This window comes from Epinephelus lanceolatus, chromosome 7 (genome assembly GCF_041903045.1).
Source record: "Epinephelus lanceolatus isolate andai-2023 chromosome 7, ASM4190304v1, whole genome shotgun sequence".
Lineage (NCBI taxonomy): Eukaryota > Metazoa > Chordata > Actinopteri > Perciformes > Serranidae > Epinephelus > Epinephelus lanceolatus.
The window spans coordinates 24,093,450-24,115,174 of NC_135740.1; the positions used below are offsets into that span (position 1 = coordinate 24,093,450).

Sequence of the window (21,725 nt, forward strand, 5' to 3'; positions counted from 1 at the left end):
ATGTGGGCCGACTGTCTGCTCGCAAGGCCCGTATCGATACTGAGGATAACAACGTCCAGTACTGCGGAGTAAATCTCAACACCGGAGACCTGATCGTACAAGAAAGGATTGACAGAGAGGGGCTTTGTGCGAAAAGGGCATCATGTGTTGTAAAACAGGAACTCGTGCTGGAAAACCCATTAGAGCTGCACCGTATTAGTATCCGCGTTCAAGATATTAACGACAATTCACCTCAATTTAAAGAGGATTCAGTCAAGATTGAAATTCAAGAATCGGCAGACAAGGGTGCTCGTTTTCTTCTGGGAGAGGCACATGATGAAGACATCGGAGAAAATGCTGTTCAGGGCTACTCACTACAGCAGAATGATCATTTCAAATTAAATGTAAACATGAAATCCGGCGGACGGAAGCACTGCGAGTTAGTGTTAGACAGAGAATTAGACAGAGAGGACAAAAAAGAGATTATGTTATTGCTTACCGCATTTGATGGTGGCTCTCCTCAGAGATCAGGTACTGTAGTCATACACGTCACTGTGCTGGATGCTAATGATAATGTACCAGTGTTCAGCCAGGCCGTTTATAAAGCCAGTCTGCCTGAAAACTCTCCTGTAGATACTCTTGTAGTTGCAGTGAGTGCTACTGATGCAGATGAAGGTTTAAATAGCGAAATTACTTATGGATTTGATCATGTTTCAGATAAAGATAATGCGTTTTCTTTAGACTCTAAATCGGGAGAGGTGAGAGTAGCTGGAGCTATTGATTATGAGAAAGTGTCATCATATGAAATGCAGATAAGTGCAAAAGATGGTCTGGGATTAGTTTCATATGCAACGTTGGTTATTGATATTACCGATGTGAATGATAATGCTCCAGTGGTATATCTGAAATCACTGACTAACCCCATACCTGAGAATGTGTCACCTGGTACAGAGGTGGGCATCATTAACGTGCAGGATAGAGACTCTGAGAATAACAGACAGGTCCGCTGCTCCATTCAACAAAACGCCCCTTTTAAGTTGGTTCCTTCTATTAAAAACTATTATTCTCTGGTGACCACAGGACAACTGGACCGTGAAGTAGTGTCTGATTACAACATTACAATCACTGCCAGTGACGAAGGCTCTCCACCTCTGTCCTCCTCTAAAACTGTTGAGTTATCTGTAGCAGACATCAACGACAACCCACCTGTGTTTGAGGAACAGTCGTACAGCGCATATGTGAGTGAAAATAACAAACCTGGCTCCACTTTATGTTCCGTTAGTGCTCGAGACCCCGACTGGAGACAAAACGGTACAGTGATTTATTCTCTGTTACCCGGTGAGGTGAACGGTGCCCCGGTGTCCTCCTATGTGTCTGTTAACGGAGACACGGGGGTGATCCACGCTGTGAGGTCGTTTGATTATGAACAGTTCAGGAGCTTTAAAGTCCACGTGATGGGCAGAGACAACGGTTCTCCTCCGCTGAGCAGCAACGTGACCGTCAGTGTGTTCATATCGGATGTGAATGACAACTCTCCTCAGATACTGTACCCCGGGCCGGAGGGCAACTCCTTCATGACCGAGCTGGTCCCCAAAGCTGCACACGGAGGCTCTCTGGTGTCCAAAGTGATCGCGGTGGACGCGGACTCCGGACAGAACGCCTGGCTGTCGTATGATATAGTGAAATCCACAGATCCGGGCCTTTTCACTATTGGTGTCCACAGCGGAGAGATCAGGACACAGCGGGACATTTCCGAGTCTGACAGCATGAAACAGAACCTGATTGTGTCAGTGAAAGATAACGGACAGCCCTCTCTGTCTGCCACCTGTTCCATGTATTTACTGATTTCTGATAACTTGGCTGAGGTGCCAGAACTGAAGGACATTTATTATGATGAGAAGAATTCCAAACTGACGTCTTATCTGATCATCGCGCTGGTGTCTGTGTCGACGTTTTTCCTGACCTTCATCATCATCATCCTGGGTGTGAGGTTTTGTCGCAGGAGAAAGCCCAGACTGTTGTTTGATGGAGCAGTTGCCATCCCCAGCGCTTATCTCCCTCCTAATTACGCAGATGTTGACGGCACAGGAACTTTACGCAGCACTTACAATTATGACGCCTACCTGACAACAGGTTCAAGAACCAGTGACTTTAAGTTCGTGTCATCTTACAATGACAACACACTGCCTGCTGACCAGACTCTGAGGAAAAGTCCATCAGACTTTGCTGATGCCTTTGGAGATAGTGATGCCTCTCCTGAGGTAGGGGCATATCGTAGTTTCTTCAACTCCTGTTTACAGTCTCGAATAAGCCATTCTGCATTTTGTTTCTTAATTTATTCAGATACCTTGTTCTTTTGTTGTGAGTTTTCATAAGATATACGTTTTAATAGTGTTCTTAAAATTTCATGATGTAATTGTGTATTACGTCATTCAGTTACATTGTTCTTTTGTTGTGGTTTTGATCTAATAGACATTTTAATAGTGTTCTCAAAAATTGATGACGATCCCTGAAGAATTTTACATGTGAGCTTTTGGCCATGTTTTTATTTTTGAATCTTATCTCATATTGAAACTAAAGTCTTTCTGCTGCCATGATTGCACCTTTTGCTCTTTTAAAGAAACATCTTTAAATTCTGTCCCTTGTACTCTGTCCATGGTGCTGAACTCCGTGTGGTCTTATGATGCATTTTCAGGATTACTTTACCACTTCATTTTATTCTGTTTTCATGAGTTTTTTTTAAGTGAATTTCTTTTTGTTTTTCATATTAGAGTTTTACCAACATATTTACATATGTGATGCAGTACTGACAATATATTATATATATAATATATTATATTTTACCTGATAACAGGTTCAAGAACCAGTGACTTTAAATTCGTGTCAATTTTGACAATGACAACACACTGCCTGCTGACCAGACTCTGAGGAAAAGCCCATCAGACTTTGCTGATGTTTTTGGATATTCTGAGGTCTCACTAGAGGTATCAAAAAAGGTGAAGCCATGATATTATTTTCTTTGAAAGGCAACATTTTTCCCCCAACTGCAACGTACAATTACAATAGTCTACATATAGAAATCGACATGTACTTTTTGTCTTTAATGAGTCAGTGTAATTGTCTTAACGTAGATCTACATCTAATGAGTTTCCCAGTAGGTTTTCCCCTCTCATGTCCTTCACATACCGTTGTATTTGATCTAACTGTTTGCTTGTTACATTTTATAAAACGAGGCAGTAAGAAAGTTAGAACTTACAGCAGTCGAGAGAAATATATTTTTTATAACATCGGAAAAGTCTGATGTGGTCAGAGACCTGCCCTTTCAGAATGTGGGAGGATATCTAACAATTTGTTTGTTTCTTAGACCATGTGAGATCCACTTTAAATGTTGTTACTGTTGTTTTTTACAGATGCTCTGTTAGACTGATAAATACCATGGTAATGTCAGTAAGACCGGTTTTGATTTATTATACAGTTGTTATCTTGTGCTACGTTTTGATATTCATCGTCATACTTTCTGCTTTTCTTATATTCTAAATGAGAAGTAGCATCATATTCAATCAGAAACGTCAAATATATGGTGGTGCTCATAAACCTTTGTGTGGCAGAGGGGGTTTTAAGTTGGAATGGCTGAGTCTTTAGGAATAGTAATTTTGACTTGCTGCTTTTGTCGGTTGTTTTACTTTTTAATAGGTTTGAGAGAGAATTTTGCACACTCATTCAAACATAAACGCCTTTCATATTCCTCTCACCCTCGGCAGAGTTGTCCAGCTAATCAGCCCCAGTCTCTTCTCTGTGTCTCATTCTCTCTGTGCACAGAGCAGTGTTTCAGTAAGCTGTGATTTCATGAAATAGCCTTTTGCAGGACTGGCACGTTATCAGGGTTTGATAGTGTTTCTGCTATTCAACAGATATGATTTGTTTGGATTAACCTGTGTCTGTCTTTGCATTTTGATACATTATAAGACACTATTTTAATTATATGGTTACTCAGTGCGAAAGTCTACCAGAGCAAGTTAACTATGGTTGCATTATGCTTCATGAAGAGATTTGTCGTTTTATTTACCAAAAAACATTTGCCAACGACATTCCGTTGGAAAAAAAAAACGTTAAATGATTTCACATTAGTTAGTCCAACTCCTCTACAGTTATATCATGGTGACTTTTTTTCTTACACTCACAGCATGTATTGTGTTTTGGCGGCGTAAACTGAAAAAAACAATGAATATCAGTTCTTTATCATTTTAAGATGCCATTTGTGCAACAATAATTATTCTACTACTAGTACTACTACTACTACTACTACTACTACGGTTACTACTGCGACTATTACTTCTTCATCTACTACCACTACTAGTACCACTATCATTATTATTTGTATTAATAATGGCAGTAATAATAATGCTGATGGTAATTGTGTGTGCACAGTATGTTATTTTTGTAATTCCACTCAAGGTGTCGCTATTCGCCAGTCCACGTGAAACATGTTCACTCCACCCTCTGGTGTGCTGACCAATAAAAGGCTGGTTTTTCACTTGTAGTCTGTTCTTTGATGCAGCCAGAGTATCTGCGGAGATCTGTGTATTTTTTCTGACTAAACTCTATCCTTATTGAATTTGCAACCTTCACGTGGGCCATATTCTGTTTAAAACACCGGATTGCCATGATGGGGCTCAACCCGAGCTGCTTTGTTTTCTTTCTAATGTGGCAAGCCGCGAATGGAGACGCGAGCTATTCCTTTCAAGAGGAAATGAAACGCGGATCCGTTATTGGGAATATAGCAAAGGATCTTAACCTGGACTCGAGTAGACTGTCTGCTCGGAACGCCCGTGTTGACGCCGCAGGGAATCGCAAACGTTACTGTGACATCAACCTCAGCACTGGAGATTTGATTGTTGCAGACAGGATTGACCGGGAGGAGCTTTGTGGAGAAAAGCTGTCGTGTGTAATAAAACGCGATCTGGTGCTGGAGAATCCTCTGGAGCTGCATCCGTTCAGTCTGCACATTCAAGATATTAATGATAACTCGCCACAGTTTAACGGAGAATCCATCAATATGGAAATACGAGAGTCTACAGGCAGGGGAGCTCGTTTTGTGGTCGAGGAGGCACACGATGCGGATGTAGGGCAGAATTCAGTTCAGCAGTACAGCCTTAAAATGAATGATAATTTCATTTTGTCCGTTGATGGAAACACAATAGAGCTTGTTCTGGATAAAGAGCTCGATCGAGAAAAACAAAAAGAACTCGATTTGCTCCTTACAGCTCTAGATGGTGGCTCTCCTCAGAGATCAGGTACTGTAGTCATACACGTCACTGTGCTGGATGCTAATGATAACGCCCCAGTGTTCAGCCAGGCCGTTTATAAAGCCAGTCTGCCTGAAAACTCTCCTGTAGATACTGTAGTGATCACAGTGAGCGCTACTGATGCAGACGAGGGAGTCAATGGAGATGTAACTTATGACTTTGGACATGTTTCAGAAGATGTGAAGAGAGTTTTCACTATTGACCGTAAAGACGGCAAAATAAAAGTTAACGGTGCGATTGACTTTGAAACTGTTACAACATATGATTTGCGCATTAAAGCAAAAGATGGATTAGGATTATCGTCATACACGAAGGTAACCGTTGATGTCACCGATGTCAATGACAACATACCTGTAATCTATGTGAAATCTCTGGCAAATCCAGTGCCTGAAAATGTGTCACCTGGTACAGAGGTGGGCATCATTAACGTACAGGATGCAGATTCTGATAATAACCAACAGGTCCGCTGCTCCATTCAGCAAAACGCCCCTTTTAAGTTGGTTCCTTCTATTAAAAACTATTATTCTCTGGTGACCACAGGACAACTGGACCGTGAAGTAGTGTCTGATTACAACATTATAATCACTGCCACTGACGAGGGCTCTCCACCTCTGTCCTCCTCTAAAACTGTTGAGTTATCTGTAGCAGACATCAACGACAACCCACCTGTGTTTGAGGAACAGTCGTACAGCGCATATGTGAGTGAAAATAACAAACCTGGCTCCACTTTATGTTCCGTTAGTGCTCGAGACCCCGACTGGAGACAAAACGGTACCGTGATTTATTCTCTGTTACCCGGTGAGGTGAACGGTGCCCCGGTGTCGTCCTATGTGTCTGTTAACGGAGACACGGGGATGATCCACGCTGTGAGGTCATTTGATTATGAACAGTTGAGGAGTTTTAAAGTCCACGTGATGGGCAGAGACAACGGTTCTCCTCCGCTGAGCAGCAACGTGACCGTCAGTGTGTTCATATCGGATGTGAATGACAACTCTCCTCAGATACTGTACCCCGGGCCGGAGGGCAACTCCTTCATGACCGAGCTGGTCCCCAAAGCTGCACACGGAGGCTCTCTGGTGTCCAAAGTGATCGCGGTGGACGCGGACTCCGGACAGAACGCCTGGCTGTCCTACGATATAGTGAAATCCACTGATCCGGGACTTTTCACTATTGGTGTCCACAGCGGAGAGATCAGGACACAGCGGGACATTTCCGAGTCTGACAGCACGAAACAGAACCTGATTGTGTCAGTGAAAGATAACGGACAGCCCTCTCTGTCTGCCACCTGTTCCATGTATTTACTGATTTCTGATAACTTGGCTGAGGTGCCAGAACTGAAGGACATTTCTTATGATGAGAAGAATTCCAAACTGACGTCTTATCTGATCATCGCGCTGGTGTCTGTGTCAACGTTTTTCCTGACCTTCATCATCATCATCCTGGGTGTGAGGTTTTGTCGCAGGAGAAAGCCCAGACTGTTGTTTGATGGAGCAGTTGCCATCCCCAGCGCTTATCTCCCTCCTAATTACGCAGATGTTGACGGCACAGGAACTTTACGCAGCACTTACAATTATGACGCCTACCTGACAACAGGTTCAAGAACCAGTGACTTTAAGTTCGTGTCATCTTACAATGACAACACACTGCCTGCTGACCAGACTCTGAGGAAAAGTCCATCAGACTTTGCTGATGCCTTTGGAGATAGTGATGGCTCTCCTGAGGTAGGGATGCGTTTTAGACTATTCAACCCGCGTTTATAGTCTGACATCAAATTTCATCCATTCAAATACGTTAACTCAAACATGCATTAAGCTACTCTGAAAGGTTTAATTACATAAATAGATTTCCGTCAACGTTTTCAAAGTGAAGGCCATCTTTGTCCTTGTGCAGTTGTTCTATATAGTTTTTCTGTCTAAATGAATTGCATGTGTGTGTGTTCATTTATTTGTTTATTTATCAGGGACAATGCATATTAATGAGCAGTGAACTGTAAATATACCAGAATTAGCCAAAATGCTAGTTTTCATCCGCAGTCCCTGGCCAGATCTGAGTTTGCAGCCTAAGTAATATATGTGTGTGTGTGTGTGTGTGTGTGTGTTTGTGTTTTCTTTGTAATTTCTAAAACTGCTTTCCTTTAAATGTTTCATTTTGATTGCTTTAAGGTATTTTCTGTATTGATGTAGCCTAGTGAAAAACATTCTATTTAACGTGTGTCTGAAAATTTATTCTTTCAATCTATCTTCAAACTTCTGTTTCATATCATCCTAGTGTTATTGTCAATAACAAACTGAATGCCTTTCATAGTCACTGATTAGCCTCCTCTCTTCATAACGTACTTTATTTAAACCATTAGCACACTCCTGAGATGTTATTTGAGTCTTATAATTGCTGGGAAAAGTCATAATATCTTATATTGAAGTACACTTCTCGGTATTCACAGGTTGTTCAAGTAAAGATAGTGATGGATATCATGATTGTTTTGAAGCTTCTGTATGACCCAAACACACTTTGTTGGGGCTGATTATTCATCATTGACCTGTTGTTTTCTGCCTGCATAGAATATGACACAGTGACATTCTTCCAGTGTGTAGTCTATTTTTTAATAACATGAGCATTAAAATAATACAAATGCTGTTTCAAACTATATCTCAGAAAAGTGAATACAAATGCCTTTGGTGACCTGAAATCTTTACAGAAACAGATGCTCTTGTCGCAACACAAAAATAATGTATCATTTATCAGCTGTATAGCAGTTTACATTGTGTAATGTGTATGAGTCTTAGTAATAAGATATCAAGTGGTCAGTGTGTGTAAGACAAAAATGAATTCTGTGGCTGCATTTGCCTGGATACGTAATTTACAATAGATGACTTTGTTGATCAATTTCCCTTCTAGTGATGGACGAAAATATTCTGTGTTGGTATCTGGCAGTCTGTATATCGCGAGTTGGATGACTGAAAACCTACTCACACATGCTGTTGTTGTGTAATAGTGGCATATACACCCCAGGTGGAAGACACTACCTGAATAATATTGGTCTTTACATATAAAGTCAATCCACTTTCCTTCTTACTTGTATGCTAAACAGGCCTCTCTTGTTTAAGCTCTGTTGTGTTTGATTACTGCCTGATTTGACCACAGCTTAACGAAATTACAACAACAAGAGCTGCTGTGTCTGTGTGTACTGACATCTTCCATGTAGCTTAAGATGAAATTAAATGTAGAGAAAGTTGAATGAGTTGTTTGTATGTGCAGTTTGTCAGTTTCAATGACTTGGCTGTCCTATGGGGATATATTTGGTGCTTGTACTCAGTTAATCCTTCATTACATGATGCCTTTTTGTTAGTTGTGTTCTTGAGAAGATGCTGACAGTCAGACATTATCCTGTATCTATTTTCTGTTGCTTTTTGAATGGTGACTTTTTTCATTTCTGAGAATGTGTTGTACTGTGAGGTGAAAGCCGAGCCTATTTAATTATCACCTTATTTAGATATGTATAATTATATAACTTAATTGACTACAAACCACCAAAATCTTTGTAGACTGGCAGTTTTGTATCACTCTGTAGTTGTATAGAGCTGGTAGAGTGGTGTGTCCCCACAGCAGGTCTCCTGACTCACTGATTTTTGCATTGACTTTTCTTTACATTATTGGCAGTGCTTTGTCTTACGATACGGAGGTAATAGATGTGATTTCTTATTCAGTATTTAAACAAACTTTCAGTTTGTAAACATAATACATGTTTCTCTCTCTATCTGGAATTGGAAAATTAAACATCTGTCAACATGAGTTTTCATTCTACAACTGAGGATGCCAAGATGGCAGGCCAAGTGGGGTCAAAGACAGCCCTACTTTCTACTGAATGTGGTTACTAAGTTGGTGTTGTCAGAATTTCAAGAGCCTGCAGACATAGGTTTAGTTCACATACATTTAATTTATGCCGTGGTCAAACAGCGTCTTCATAATACACATCATTATTCTATTTGTTTATCTTTAGATAGGACTACAACCACATGCACCTCTATGAGAGATACTATCTTAATCCCACTGGAGACAATAGTGTTCAGAACTTGTACAACCTTGCAATATGATGACAATGATGATTGATGTGTTGTTTAATTGAGTAGAAATTGCAACATGCATGTTTTTTCAGCAGCTCTCTACAGTCGTGCCCATGCTTAAGTACATTTAGACAGCAAGCTGACTTTAAAGAAAGTACAACCTGTTGACAGTCTGGGATCCCACATCTGAAGGACACATCAGGTTATTGTGACTGCAGCCTTTAAGTTTGACATCTTTCACCGGGCCACATACAGTAAAGAAGGAATGGCACCCGGTCCACTGCTTCCAGAAATATCCCTCTGAATGAATTGAAAATAAATAAATAATTAAAAAAGCTCAATACCCCTCTTTAGGGGATTATCAGATGATTGATATCAAGATTTATGGCTGAGGTGCAAGTACAAACTAAGATAATTATAGTCGTTTTCATACGTTGTATCTGATAAATATTATTTTACATACTGATGGCTATTCAATACCATATTTCATTACATTTTGTACCAGTGAAGTGTGTTGACTCTGACAGTTTAAAGACCACCTGAGCCCATTCTCATACATGCTGTCTTCACACCTTTATGAGAGTCTGTCTTTGATGCATTTAACTAAATGCACAGTATTTTTTGCTGCAGCTGGTCTCTTTTTGGATGCGGCTGTGGGTTACTATAGTTGTAAATGCCGAAGTAAATTTATCTTTTGTTTTATTTAGAGCACTGGTGGACAAAGTTTTTTAGGCTGCAACCGATTTATCAGTGTTTCATTTGAAATGTTAAAATAATGTTATTGTTGAACTCACGGTGTCGCTATTCACCAGCCTTAGAATGGATTATATCCTCTGTCCTTTGTGGACAGACGTTCTTGTACGCCCATTGCGTGGTCTAGATACGTGAAACACAATCACGCTGAATTGCAGTTTCTATCCGTGTTATGTGGTTGAAGTGTGTTTGTTGCTTCGATCCTGAGACATATTAGGAATTCATCCGTGATTATGGATTTTAAAATGGTCGCTTGCGGCTTCTCTTTCCTCCTGCTTTTTCTGCATGGCGCATATGGAGATCTGAGCTATTCGCTTCCGGAGGAGATGAAACGAGGATCAGTTATTGGAAATATGGCCAAGGATCTCGGGCTGCAGACGAGCGCACTGTCTAACAGAAGAGCCCGTATCGACACCGACGGGACTGATAAACGTTACTGTGACATAAACCTGAATAACGGAGAGTTGATTGTTGCCGACAGGATTGATCGAGAGGGGCTCTGTGGTGAAAAGGCTTCGTGCATCCTGAAACACGAGCTTGTGCTGGAGAATCCTCTCGAGCTTCATCGGATCAGTCTGCACATTCAAGATATTAATGATAACTCGCCTGAATTTAAGGATGATTTGATAAATATTGAAATTCACGAGTTGGCAGGCAGGGGAGCTCGTTTTGTGATCGAGGAGGCACACGATGCGGATGTAGGACAGAATTCAGTTCAGCAGTACAGCCTTAAGAAGAATGATAATTTCATTTTGGCTGCTGATGGAAACACAATAGAGCTTGTTCTGGATAAAGAGCTCGATCGAGAAAAACAGCAAGAGCTCAATTTGCTCCTGACAGCTCTAGATGGTGGCTCTCCTCAGAGATCAGGTACTGTAGTCATACACGTCACTGTGCTGGATGCTAATGATAACGCCCCAGTGTTCAGCCAGGCCGTTTATAAAGCCAGTCTGCCTGAAAACTCTCCTGTAGATACTATAGTGGTCACAGTGAGCGCTACTGATGCAGACGAGGGAGTCAATGGAGACGTGACTTATGACTTTGGACATATTACTGAAGATGTGAAGAAGATATTTAGTATTGACCCAAAAGTGGGGGATATACGTGTTATTGGCTCTGTTGACTATGAAACTACGACATCATTTGAAATACGCGTTAAAGCAAAAGACGGGTTAGGACTGTCATCTTATGCTAAAGCAATAATTTCTGTCACAGATCTTAATGACAACGCTCCTGTAGTAGATTTGAAATCACTGACTAACCCCATACCTGAGGACATCCCACCTGGTACAGAGGTGGGCATCATTAACGTGCAGGATAGAGACTCTGAGAATAACAGACAGGTCCGCTGCTCCATTCAGCAAAACGCCCCTTTTAAGTTGGTTCCTTCTATTAAAAACTATTATTCTCTGGTGACCACAGGACAGCTGGACCGTGAAGTAGTGTCTGATTACAACATTACAATCACTGCCAGTGACGAGGGCTCTCCACCTCTGTCCTCCTCTAAAAGTGTTGAGTTATCTGTAGCAGACATCAACGACAACCCACCTGTGTTTGAGGAACAGTCGTACAGCGCATATGTGAGTGAAAATAACAAACCTGGCTCCACTTTATGTTCCGTTAGTGCTCGAGACCCCGACTGGAGACAAAACGGTACAGTGATATATTCTCTGTTACCCGGTGAGGTGAACGGTGCCCCGGTGTCGTCCTATGTGTCTGTTAACGGAGACACGGGAGTGATCCACGCTGTGAGGTCGTTTGACTATGAACAGTTCAGGAGCTTCAAAGTCCACGTGATGGGCAGAGACAACGGTTCTCCTCCGCTGAGCAGCAACGTGACCGTCAGTGTGTTCATATCGGATGTGAATGACAACTCTCCTCTGATACTGTACCCCGGGCCGGAGGGCAACTCCTTCATGACCGAGCTGGTCCCCAAAGCTGCACACGGAGGCTCTCTGGTGTCCAAAGTGATCGCGGTGGACGCGGACTCCGGACAGAACGCCTGGCTGTCCTATGATATAGTGAAATCCACAGATCCGGGCCTTTTCACTATTGGTGTCCACAGCGGAGAGATCAGGACACAGCGGGACATTTCCGAGTCTGACAGCATGAAACAGAACCTGATTGTGTCAGTGAAAGATAACGGACAGCCCTCTCTGTCTGCCACCTGTTCTATGTATTTACTGATTTCTGATAACTTGGCTGAGGTGCCAGAACTGAAGGACATTTCTTATGATGAGAAGAATTCCAAACTGACGTCTTATCTGATCATCGCGCTGGTGTCTGTGTCGACGTTTTTCCTGACCTTCATCATCATCATCCTGGGTGTGAGGTTTTGTCGCAGGAGAAAGCCCAGACTGTTGTTTGATGGAGCAGTTGCCATCCCCAGCGCTTATCTCCCTCCTAATTACGCCGATGTTGACGGCACAGGAACTTTACGCAGCACTTACAATTATGACGCCTACCTGACAACAGGTTCAAGAACCAGTGACTTTAAGTTCGTGTCATCTTACAATGACAACACACTGCCTGCTGACCAGACTCTGAGGAAAAGTCCATCAGACTTTGCTGATGCCTTTGGAGATAGTGATGGCTCTCCTGAGGTAGGGATGCGTTTTAGCTTTTTCAACTCGTATTTATAGTCTGACATCAAATTTCATAAATTCAAATACGTTATATCAACCATGCATTACTCTAAAAGGTTTAATTTCATAAATATATATCCACCAACTTTTCAAAATGAAGGCCGTCTTTGTCCTTGCGCAGTTATTCTAGTCTTTCTGTCTAAATGAATTGTGTTTGTGGTGTGTTTGTGTGTGTGTGCGTGTGTGTGTACGTGTGTGTGAGTGCGCGTGTGTTTTCTTTGTAATTTCTAAAACTGCTTTACTTTAAATGTTTCATTTTGATTTCTGTTAATTATTTTCATCGTTGATGTAGCCTAGTAAAAAAAAATATGCTTGATTTTTTGTTTGAAAATCCATGCTTTCAATCTATCTCCAAACTTCTGTTTCTTACCATCCTAGTGTCATTGTCAATGACAAACTGACTGAATGCATGTCACCATAACTGATTAGCCTCCTCACGTCATATGTACTTCATCTAAACCATTAACACAGTCCTGAGTTGTTATTTAGTACTGGAAAAAGTCATGACGTGTTACATTTCAGTATATATTTTGGTGTTCAGAAGTTGTTCAAGTAAAGAGTGTTGGACATGATGCTTGTTTTGAAGTTTCTTTATGAACCAAACACAATTTGCTGGAGCTGAATATTCATTATTGACCTGTTGTTGATAACTACCTGCATAAAATATGACACAGTGACATTCCTCTAGTGTGTAGTCTATATTTTTTTATATCTCAGAAATGTGAATACAAATGTCTGTGGTGACCAGAAATCGTGACAGAAACAACTGTTTTTGTAGCAACATAAAAATAATATATTATTTATCAGCTGTATAGCAGTGTACAGTGTGTAACTGAGTCTTAGTAATAAGATATTATATGGTCAGTGTGTAAGACAAAAATTAATTCTGTGGCCACATTTGCCAGGATATGTAATTTCCAATAGATGACTTTGTTGATCATGTCTCCTCTGGTGATTGAAGGAAATATGTTGTGCTGGTATCTGACAGTCTGTATATCATGAGCTGGATGACTGAAAACCTACTCACACATGCTGCTTTTGTGTAACAGTGGCACATACACCTCAGATGGAAGACACTGCCTGAATAATGTTGGTTTTACATTTAAAGTCAGTCCACTTTCATTCTTAAACTTGTATGCTAAACAGGCCTCTCTTGTTTGAGCTTTGCTGTGTTTGATTACTGTCTGATTTCATCACAAGCTTTACATTTCAAGAACTTTATTGTTAATATGCAAGCATAACGCAATTACAACGACAAGAGTTGCTGTGTCTGTGTGTGCTGCCATCTTCCATGACACTTAAGATAGAAGTAAATGTAGAGAAAGTTGAATGAGTTGTTTGTATGTGCAGTTTGTCAGTTTCAATGACTTGGCTGCCCTATGGGGATATATTTGGTGCTTGTACTTATTTAGTCTTTCACCACATTAGTTGTGATCTTGAGAAGATGCTGATAGTCAGACAGTATCCTGTATATCGTTCCTGTCCCTTTTTGAATGGTGATTTTTTTTTTTTCCTTTTTGAGAATGTGTTGTGCTGAGAGGTGAAAGCTGAGCCTATTTCATTTTTACCTTTTGTAGAGATGTATGATTATATAACTTTAGTAACCAAACCACCACAAGCTTCGCCAGCTCTGTATAACTACAGAGTGATACAACACTCCCAGTCTACAGAGAGGTGTTTCCCCACAGCAGGTCTCCTGACTTAGTGATTTTGCATTGAGTTTTCTCTTTATTATTTGCAGAGCTTTGTCTTAAGATACAGAGGTAATAGATGTGGCTTGTTATTCAGTATTTAAACAAACTTACTGTCTGTAAACACAATGCATGTTTCTGTCTCTTTCTGGAGTTTGAAAATTGAATGATTTGTCAACAGGAGTTGCAGATGATTGTAGGAAGTCAGGCCAAGTGGGGTCAAAGACAGCCCTACTTTCTACTGGATGTAGTTACTAACTTGGTGATGTCAGAATCTCAAGAGCCTACAGACATGGGTTTAGTTCACATACATTTAACATATGCTGTAGTCAAACAAAATGTTTACAACAATACATGCCATTATTCTTTTAGTTTATCTTAGGGCTGAAACCTAAAAATATAGAAACAACAAAAAAACAAATAACCCCACTGATGTGCACCTCTATGAGAAATACTATCGTAATCCCACTGGGGACAATAGTGTTCAGAACTTGTACAACTTTGCAATATGATGACAATGATAATTGAAGTATGGTGCAATCATAATTTGAATTGCAAACAGGCACATGTTTTTTTCTTCTTTTTTTCCCAGCAAATCTCTACAGTCATGCCCAGGCTTACATGAGGCTTACAAGCTAGCTTTAAAGAAAGTACAACCTGGTGAAAGTCTTGGATCGCACCTAAAGTACACATCAGGGTTATTGTGACTGCAGCCTTTACCTTTTACATCTTTCACCAGGCCGCATTCAGGGAAGTTGGATAGACAGCTGGTCTACTGCTTGCAGAAAAACAAACAAACAAAAAATCAACAACTCAGTAACCCCCTTTATATGATTATCAGATGATTGATATCAAGATTTATGGCTGAGATTTAGTCACAAATTAAGACAATTAGTCTTTTTCATATCCTTGTATCTGACAAAGATTAATTTCCCTACAAATGCCACTGATGTGTGTTGACTCTGACAATTTAAAGACCACCTGAGCCCATGCTCGTACATGCTGTCCTCAGACCTCAGTGAGAGTCTGTCTTTGATGCATTAAACTAAATGCACAGCAGTTCTTACTGCAGCTGGTATCTTATTGGATATGGTTGTGGGTTACTGTAGTTGTAAATGTTGTAAACACCAAGGTAAATGTATGTTATGTTTTATTTAGAGCACTGGTGGACAAAGTTATATAGGCTGCAATCAATTTATCAGTGTTTCATTTGAACTTTTAAATCAATGTTATTTATGAACTTTACTCACGGTGTCGCTATTCACCAGCCTTAGAATGGTTTATATCCTCTGTCCTTTGTGGACAGACGTTCTTGTACGCCCATTGCGTGGTCTAGATAAGTGAAACACATTCGCGCTGAGCTGCAGTTACTATTCGTGTTATGTGGTTGAAGTGTGTTTGTTGCTTCGATCCTGAGACATATTAGGAATTCATCCGTGATTATGGATTGTAATATGATCGCTTGCGGTTTCTCTTTCCTCCTGCTTTTTCTGCATGGCGCATATGCAGATCTGAGCTATTCGTTTCCGGAGGAGATGAAACGAGGATCAGTTATTGGAAATATGGCCAAGGATCTCGGGCTGCAGACGAGCGCACTGTCTAACAGAAGAGCCCGTATCGACACCGATGAAACTGATAAACGTTACTGTGACATAAACCTGAATAACGGAGAGTTGATTGTTGCCGACAGGATTGATCGAGAGGGGCTCTGTGGAGAAAAGGCTTCGTGCATCCTAAAACACGAGCTGGTGCTGGAGAATCCTCTCGAGCTCCATCGGATCAGTCTGCACGTTCAAGATATTAATGATAACTCGCCTCAGTTTAAGGAAGAATTGATAAATATAGAAATCCGAGAGTCGGCAGTCAGGGGAGCTCGTTTTGTGATCGAGGAGGCACACGATGCGGATGTAGGACAGAATTCAGTTCAGCAGTACAGCCTTAAGAAGAATGATAATTTCATTTTGGCTGCTGATGGAAACACAATAGAGCTTGTTCTGGATAAAGAGCTCGATCGAGAAAAACAGCAAGAGCTCAATTTGCTTCTTACAGCTCTAGATGGTGGCTCTCCTCAGAGATCAGGTACTGTAGTCATACACGTCACTGTGCTGGATGCTAATGATAACGCCCCAGTGTTCAGCCAGGCCGTTTATAAAGCCAGTCTGCCTGAAAATTCTCCTGTAGATACTATAGTGGTCACAGTGAGTGCTACTGATGCAGACGAGGGAGTCAATGGAGACGTGACTTATGAATTCGGACATGTTACAGAAGATGTGAAGAAGATATTTAGTATTGACCGTAAGGTGGGGGATATACGTGTTATTGGCTCTGTTGACTATGAAGCCACCACTTCATTTGAAATACGTCTTAAAGCAAAAGATGGATTAGGGCTGTCATCTTATGCTAAAGCAATAATTTCTGTCACTGATGTGAATGACAACGCTCCTGTAGTAGATTTGAAATCACTGACTAACCCCATACCTGAGGACACCCCACCTGGTACAGAGGTGGGCATCATTAACGTGCAGGATAGAGACTCTGAGAATAACAGACAGGTCCGCTGCTCCATTCAGCAAAACGTCCCTTTTAAGTTGGTTCCTTCTATTAAAAACTATTATTCTCTGGTGACCACAGGACAACTGGACCGTGAAGTAGTGTCTGATTACAACATTACAATCACTGCCAGTGACGAGGGCTCTCCACCTCTGTCCTCCTCTAAAAGTGTTGAGTTATCTGTAGCAGACATCAACGACAACCCACCTGTGTTTGAGGAACAGTCGTACAGCGCATATGTGAGTGAAAATAACAAACCTGGCTCCACTTTATGTTCCGTTAGTGCTCGAGACCCCGACTGGAGACAAAACGGTACAGTGATTTATTCTCTGTTACCCGGTGAGGTGAACGGTTCCCCGGTGTCGTCCTATGTGTCTGTTAACGGAGACACGGGAGTGATCCACGCTGTGAGGTCGTTTGATTATGAACAGTTCAGAAGTTTTAAAGTCCACGTGATGGGCAGAGACAACGGTTCTCCTCCACTGAGCAGCAACGTGACCGTCAGTGTGTTCATATCGGATGTGAATGACAACTCTCCTCAGATACTGTACCCCGGGCCGGAGGGCAACTCCTTCATGACCGAGCTGGTCCCCAAAGCTGCACACGGAGGCTCTCTGGTGTCCAAAGTGATCGCGGTGGACGCGGACTCCGGACAGAACGCCTGGCTGTCCTATGATATAGTGAAATCCACAGATCCGGGCCTTTTCACTATTGGTGTCCACAGCGGAGAGATCAGGACACAGCGGGACATTTCCGAGTCTGACAGCATGAAACAGAACCTGATTGTGTCAGTGAAAGATAACGGACAGCCCTCTCTGTCTGCCACCTGTTCCATGTATTTACTGATTTCTGATAACTTGGCTGAGGTGCCAGAACTGAAGGACATTTCTTATGATGAGAAGAATTCCAAACTGACGTCTTATCTGATCATCGCGCTGGTGTCTGTGTCGACGTTTTTCCTGACCTTCATCATCATCATCCTGGGTGTGAGGTTTTGTCGCAGGAGAAAGCCCAGACTGTTGTTTGATGGAGCAGTTGCCATCCCCAGCACTTATCTCCCTCCTAATTACGCAGATGTTGACGGCACAGGAACTTTACGCAGCACTTACAATTATGACGCCTACCTGACAACAGGCTCAAGAACCAGTGACTTCAAGTTCGTGTCATCTTACAATGACAACACACTGCCTGCTGACCAGACTCTGAGGAAAAGTCCATCAGACTTTGCTGATGCCTTTGGAGATAGTGATGCTTCTCCTGAGGTAGGGCTGCATTTCATAACACTTAAGTCCTGAAGAGGCCACCCTTGTGTTTTGCTTTGAGTCATTTCGGTTGTATTCCTCTCGTCTTTGGTGGTGGTGTTTAAATACACTTTTAATGGGTCGGAGAGTTGTTTCGAGTTCATGATGGTTCTTCTGACTTTGAGGAAAAGTCTGTCAGACTTTGCTGAAACGTTTGGAAAATGTGTTTGGAGGTGTGAAAACACATAGCATCAATTTTGTCAGAAGTTTTGTAAAACAAAACTAAAGAACTAACAAACAAAAAACAAGTGCACACATTTTATTTTCAAATACTTGATTTAATGCAATTGCGTATAAAATATTTGGATATTTATTACAAACTCAAAACATTGTTTTCTACTTACTTTGATACTTTGATATTGTGGTGTATAATTGTTCTTTTGTGCATTTTTATCCTTGTATTCGTATCTCCTCATTTGTCCGTCTATCTAAATCATTTTTCACAAAGATTCTTTGATCAATTTCCATCATCTTCCTAAAAAGCTTTTGTTCAGTTTGCAAAATTGAAATTTAATCATGGCCCATTGTTTTCACAATGTGAAGCTGTTACATTTGGTTTGTTAGTTACAGTCTTGTTGTAATTTAGATTTTACCCAAGGCTTGTTAGTACGTTACTGACACTGACAGACTCACAATGAGTTAGTTCCTGATATTTTATGTGTGTTGTTCAAGTCAGGAGATATGTTGTCTTATCCATAACAAAAATACTTTTTTCCCCTCTGAAAGTTACTTCGATCATGTTTCATTTTGTCACCTCTCTGCTTGCTTTTTTATTTGTAGATGTGTTGTTATTGGTGTTTGCTCATCATTAAAGCAGTTCATTGCTCATGTGAAGGTGTGACATTGTGACATTCCTTTTTACGAGGATTGTTTGTGTTGACATCAAAACCTTGGTCTCCACTTTTTCATTAACAGTATGTATTTAATCCAGTGTGAGTGCATGCAGTGCTTGAATCGAATCATCGCTGACTAAATAATTAAATAAGCCTCCTCTTTACTTATCAGCATAAACAGGACAATGTGACTGAGTTTCAGTGATGACCTCTGACTGCTTTTATTTACATGTTCCATTTACATTAAGTTTCTCTCACTGCTAAAACATATCATACACACAATTGGATAATTATTGTTGCAGAGGAAAAGACATCTGTGGCTGTATGTGTTATCATATGACATTTGTAATGTGTGTCTTATTCACTGGAAGTTTCTGGTAGACACATCTCTCTGTTTTCCCTCTGATCTACAATCACAAAGACAAAACAAACAAAAACCATCTTAGTTCTTTTGCATCCATGGCCAACTTCATACACCTGCAATCTTGACCCACTTCCCTTAGAACAAGCTTCAAACTAAAGTTTGTGAAACTTGTTGTTGATGGTTACTCGTTAATGCTTGGGTTGTACCTCATCTAACTGTTACTTTGGAAAGAGATGTGTGTGCCACATCAATAAATGTATATGTACACATTGATCTTACACTTTTTTTTCTCCAGGGAATTTGTGTTATAATTATGCACTGATTTTTATATTTGAACGCTAAATGGCTAAAAACGTAACTGTACATGCTTCTGTTGACTAATGCTGGCTCTTCAGGTGGATGACATCACCTGTAGTATACACCTATTTGAACTAAATTCACTATGTTTCATGAACAGCAGTGTTTGTTTGGGTTTGCTTTTGTTTGAGTTTTGTTATAGCTGATTGCTAACATGTGCTGTGATTGGTCTCCGGTATGACCAGTGTGATTTTGCGATACAGATAATACAAATGTAGTGAGAGATAATTATACATTTTTGATTTTAACCTCAGTTTGTTATTTCACACTGTAGTGTCTGTCCCATGCAGTGTCTGCAGTGATTGTGCTAGTTTCATTATGCTCTGAGTGCTCTGAATGAATGACATTTATTCTATTCATAACATTGTGAGTCGTGTGTATTTTTTCAGTCTGTGTGTCACTTTGAAGATTGAGGCTTGCTCTTGTATTGTATACCAACAATAAACATGACTGGACAGAACATCTGTCACTGAGGTAGTCTGTAAGGTCCTGTCTGCAGAATTACAGACTCTCCTTTCCAAGTTAGCCACATAGTTTTTTCTAGCAGTGATTTAGGTTTTTTTGGTTCTGCCTTAGTGTTTTCTGTGGATTTACTGGATTTAAAGTGATTGGTCATAACTACTTGTGTGTTGGCTATGTTGCCAAGTATGGTTGTTTTTCATTTATTTGCAATAGTAAGTGTTTGATCTAATACATCTGCTGTTGTTTTGTTGATACTTACTGACAAACTATATAATTTATCTCTATTCTGTAATGCTAGGAGGAAGGTTTTTTTTTTTACTTTTTATATTGCTGTGTTCAGAAGAGGACAAAGGCTGCTTCAACCCATCTTTGACTGCATGTGATGTGGAGAGATATTTTAATCACTTTATAGAAGTTTGTAGTAAAATACTTAGTGCAGGTGCTGCACACACAAACACACACACACACACACACACACACACACACACACACACACACACACAACTAGTGCTCTTTGTTGTGTCCACAATTAGGTAGATGTAGTTGAGTGTCTGGGCTCATTTCTCTGTCCTTGGTGCTGAACAGCTGATATCTTCTCAGATGCTTTTTGTTTAGTTTCCCTCACACTTTCATCAACGTCACACCACTACTGCTTTGGTTTCTCCCTGGCATGTCATTAAATAAACCAATCAGAATTTTGGCATTCCAAATGTAGGTTAATGTGATGATAAACCCACAGAGACACATTCAGTGCATTTATTATAAATGATTTAAACAATTGGTATGATATATAAACATCAGTATATTAATTATTAACTCTGCAAAGCTATAGTGCTTCGTTGTACTTACATACATTAACTGTCCTTTTAAACATTACAGACAATTACTTCCCTTTTTAATACAACTAAAGATGCAGGTGGTCTTTATTCAAAGCTTTTACAACTCTGCAGATCTGCAAATCTTGGTTAAAGTGATTGTGGTGACTTTAACTTACTTTACCACTTTTAGAAGCAGAAAAAGAAAGAAATTATCCAAGTTAAGAGAGACACTAACTAGTCAACACAAATATCTGTACATATTTTATTTTATTTTATGGTCATACAGGATATGAATAAGTCCACCAGGCTGGTCTTGGCATACAGTCAGCTGAGGCTAAACATGTTATGGTCTGTATGTCCAGTGTGAAAACACTCATGCAGAACAACAGGTTAGCACTGCATCCTGAGTGAGGAAAAACACACACAGAGACTGTATCCTCACAGTGACAGAACATACAACTAAAAACAGTACAGTTCTTATTTTATATATGCAAAAGAAGATGACCATACTGTATTCATACCCTGAGCCTTGACATCAGACTACATTTTAGTCATACTGTAAGAGCTGTTTGTTGGTCTTGTTTCCTGGTTTGACCCTGGTGGAT

The 21,725-nt window shown here is 40.6% G+C and overlaps 3 protein-coding genes and 1 pseudogene across 3 annotated transcripts; all 4 read left to right on the plus strand.

Annotated features, from left to right (window-relative positions):
- LOC117261414 (protocadherin gamma-A5 pseudogene) overlaps positions 1-4,336 on the plus strand; it is a 4,484-nt pseudogene extending 148 nt beyond the window's left edge.
- Positions 4,337-4,436: 100 nt separating this feature from the next.
- On the plus strand, positions 4,437-7,045 carry LOC117261415 (protocadherin beta-16-like). Its single transcript, XM_078169624.1, has one exon. The coding sequence runs from the start codon at positions 4,643-4,645 to the stop codon at positions 7,043-7,045; it is 2,403 nt and encodes an 800-aa protein (XP_078025750.1). The 5' UTR covers positions 4,437-4,642.
- A 3,407-nt stretch (positions 7,046-10,452) lies between these two features.
- LOC144463853 (protocadherin gamma-A11-like) lies at positions 10,453-12,741 on the plus strand. Its single transcript, XM_078169625.1, has one exon. It carries the CDS (start codon positions 10,453-10,455, stop codon positions 12,739-12,741), a length of 2,289 nt encoding a protein of 762 aa, XP_078025751.1.
- A 3,256-nt stretch (positions 12,742-15,997) lies between these two features.
- On the plus strand, positions 15,998-18,280 carry LOC144463854 (protocadherin gamma-A11-like). Its single transcript, XM_078169626.1, has one exon. The coding sequence runs from the start codon at positions 15,998-16,000 to the stop codon at positions 18,278-18,280; it is 2,283 nt and encodes a 760-aa protein (XP_078025752.1).
- Positions 18,281-21,725: the final 3,445 nt, after the last annotated feature.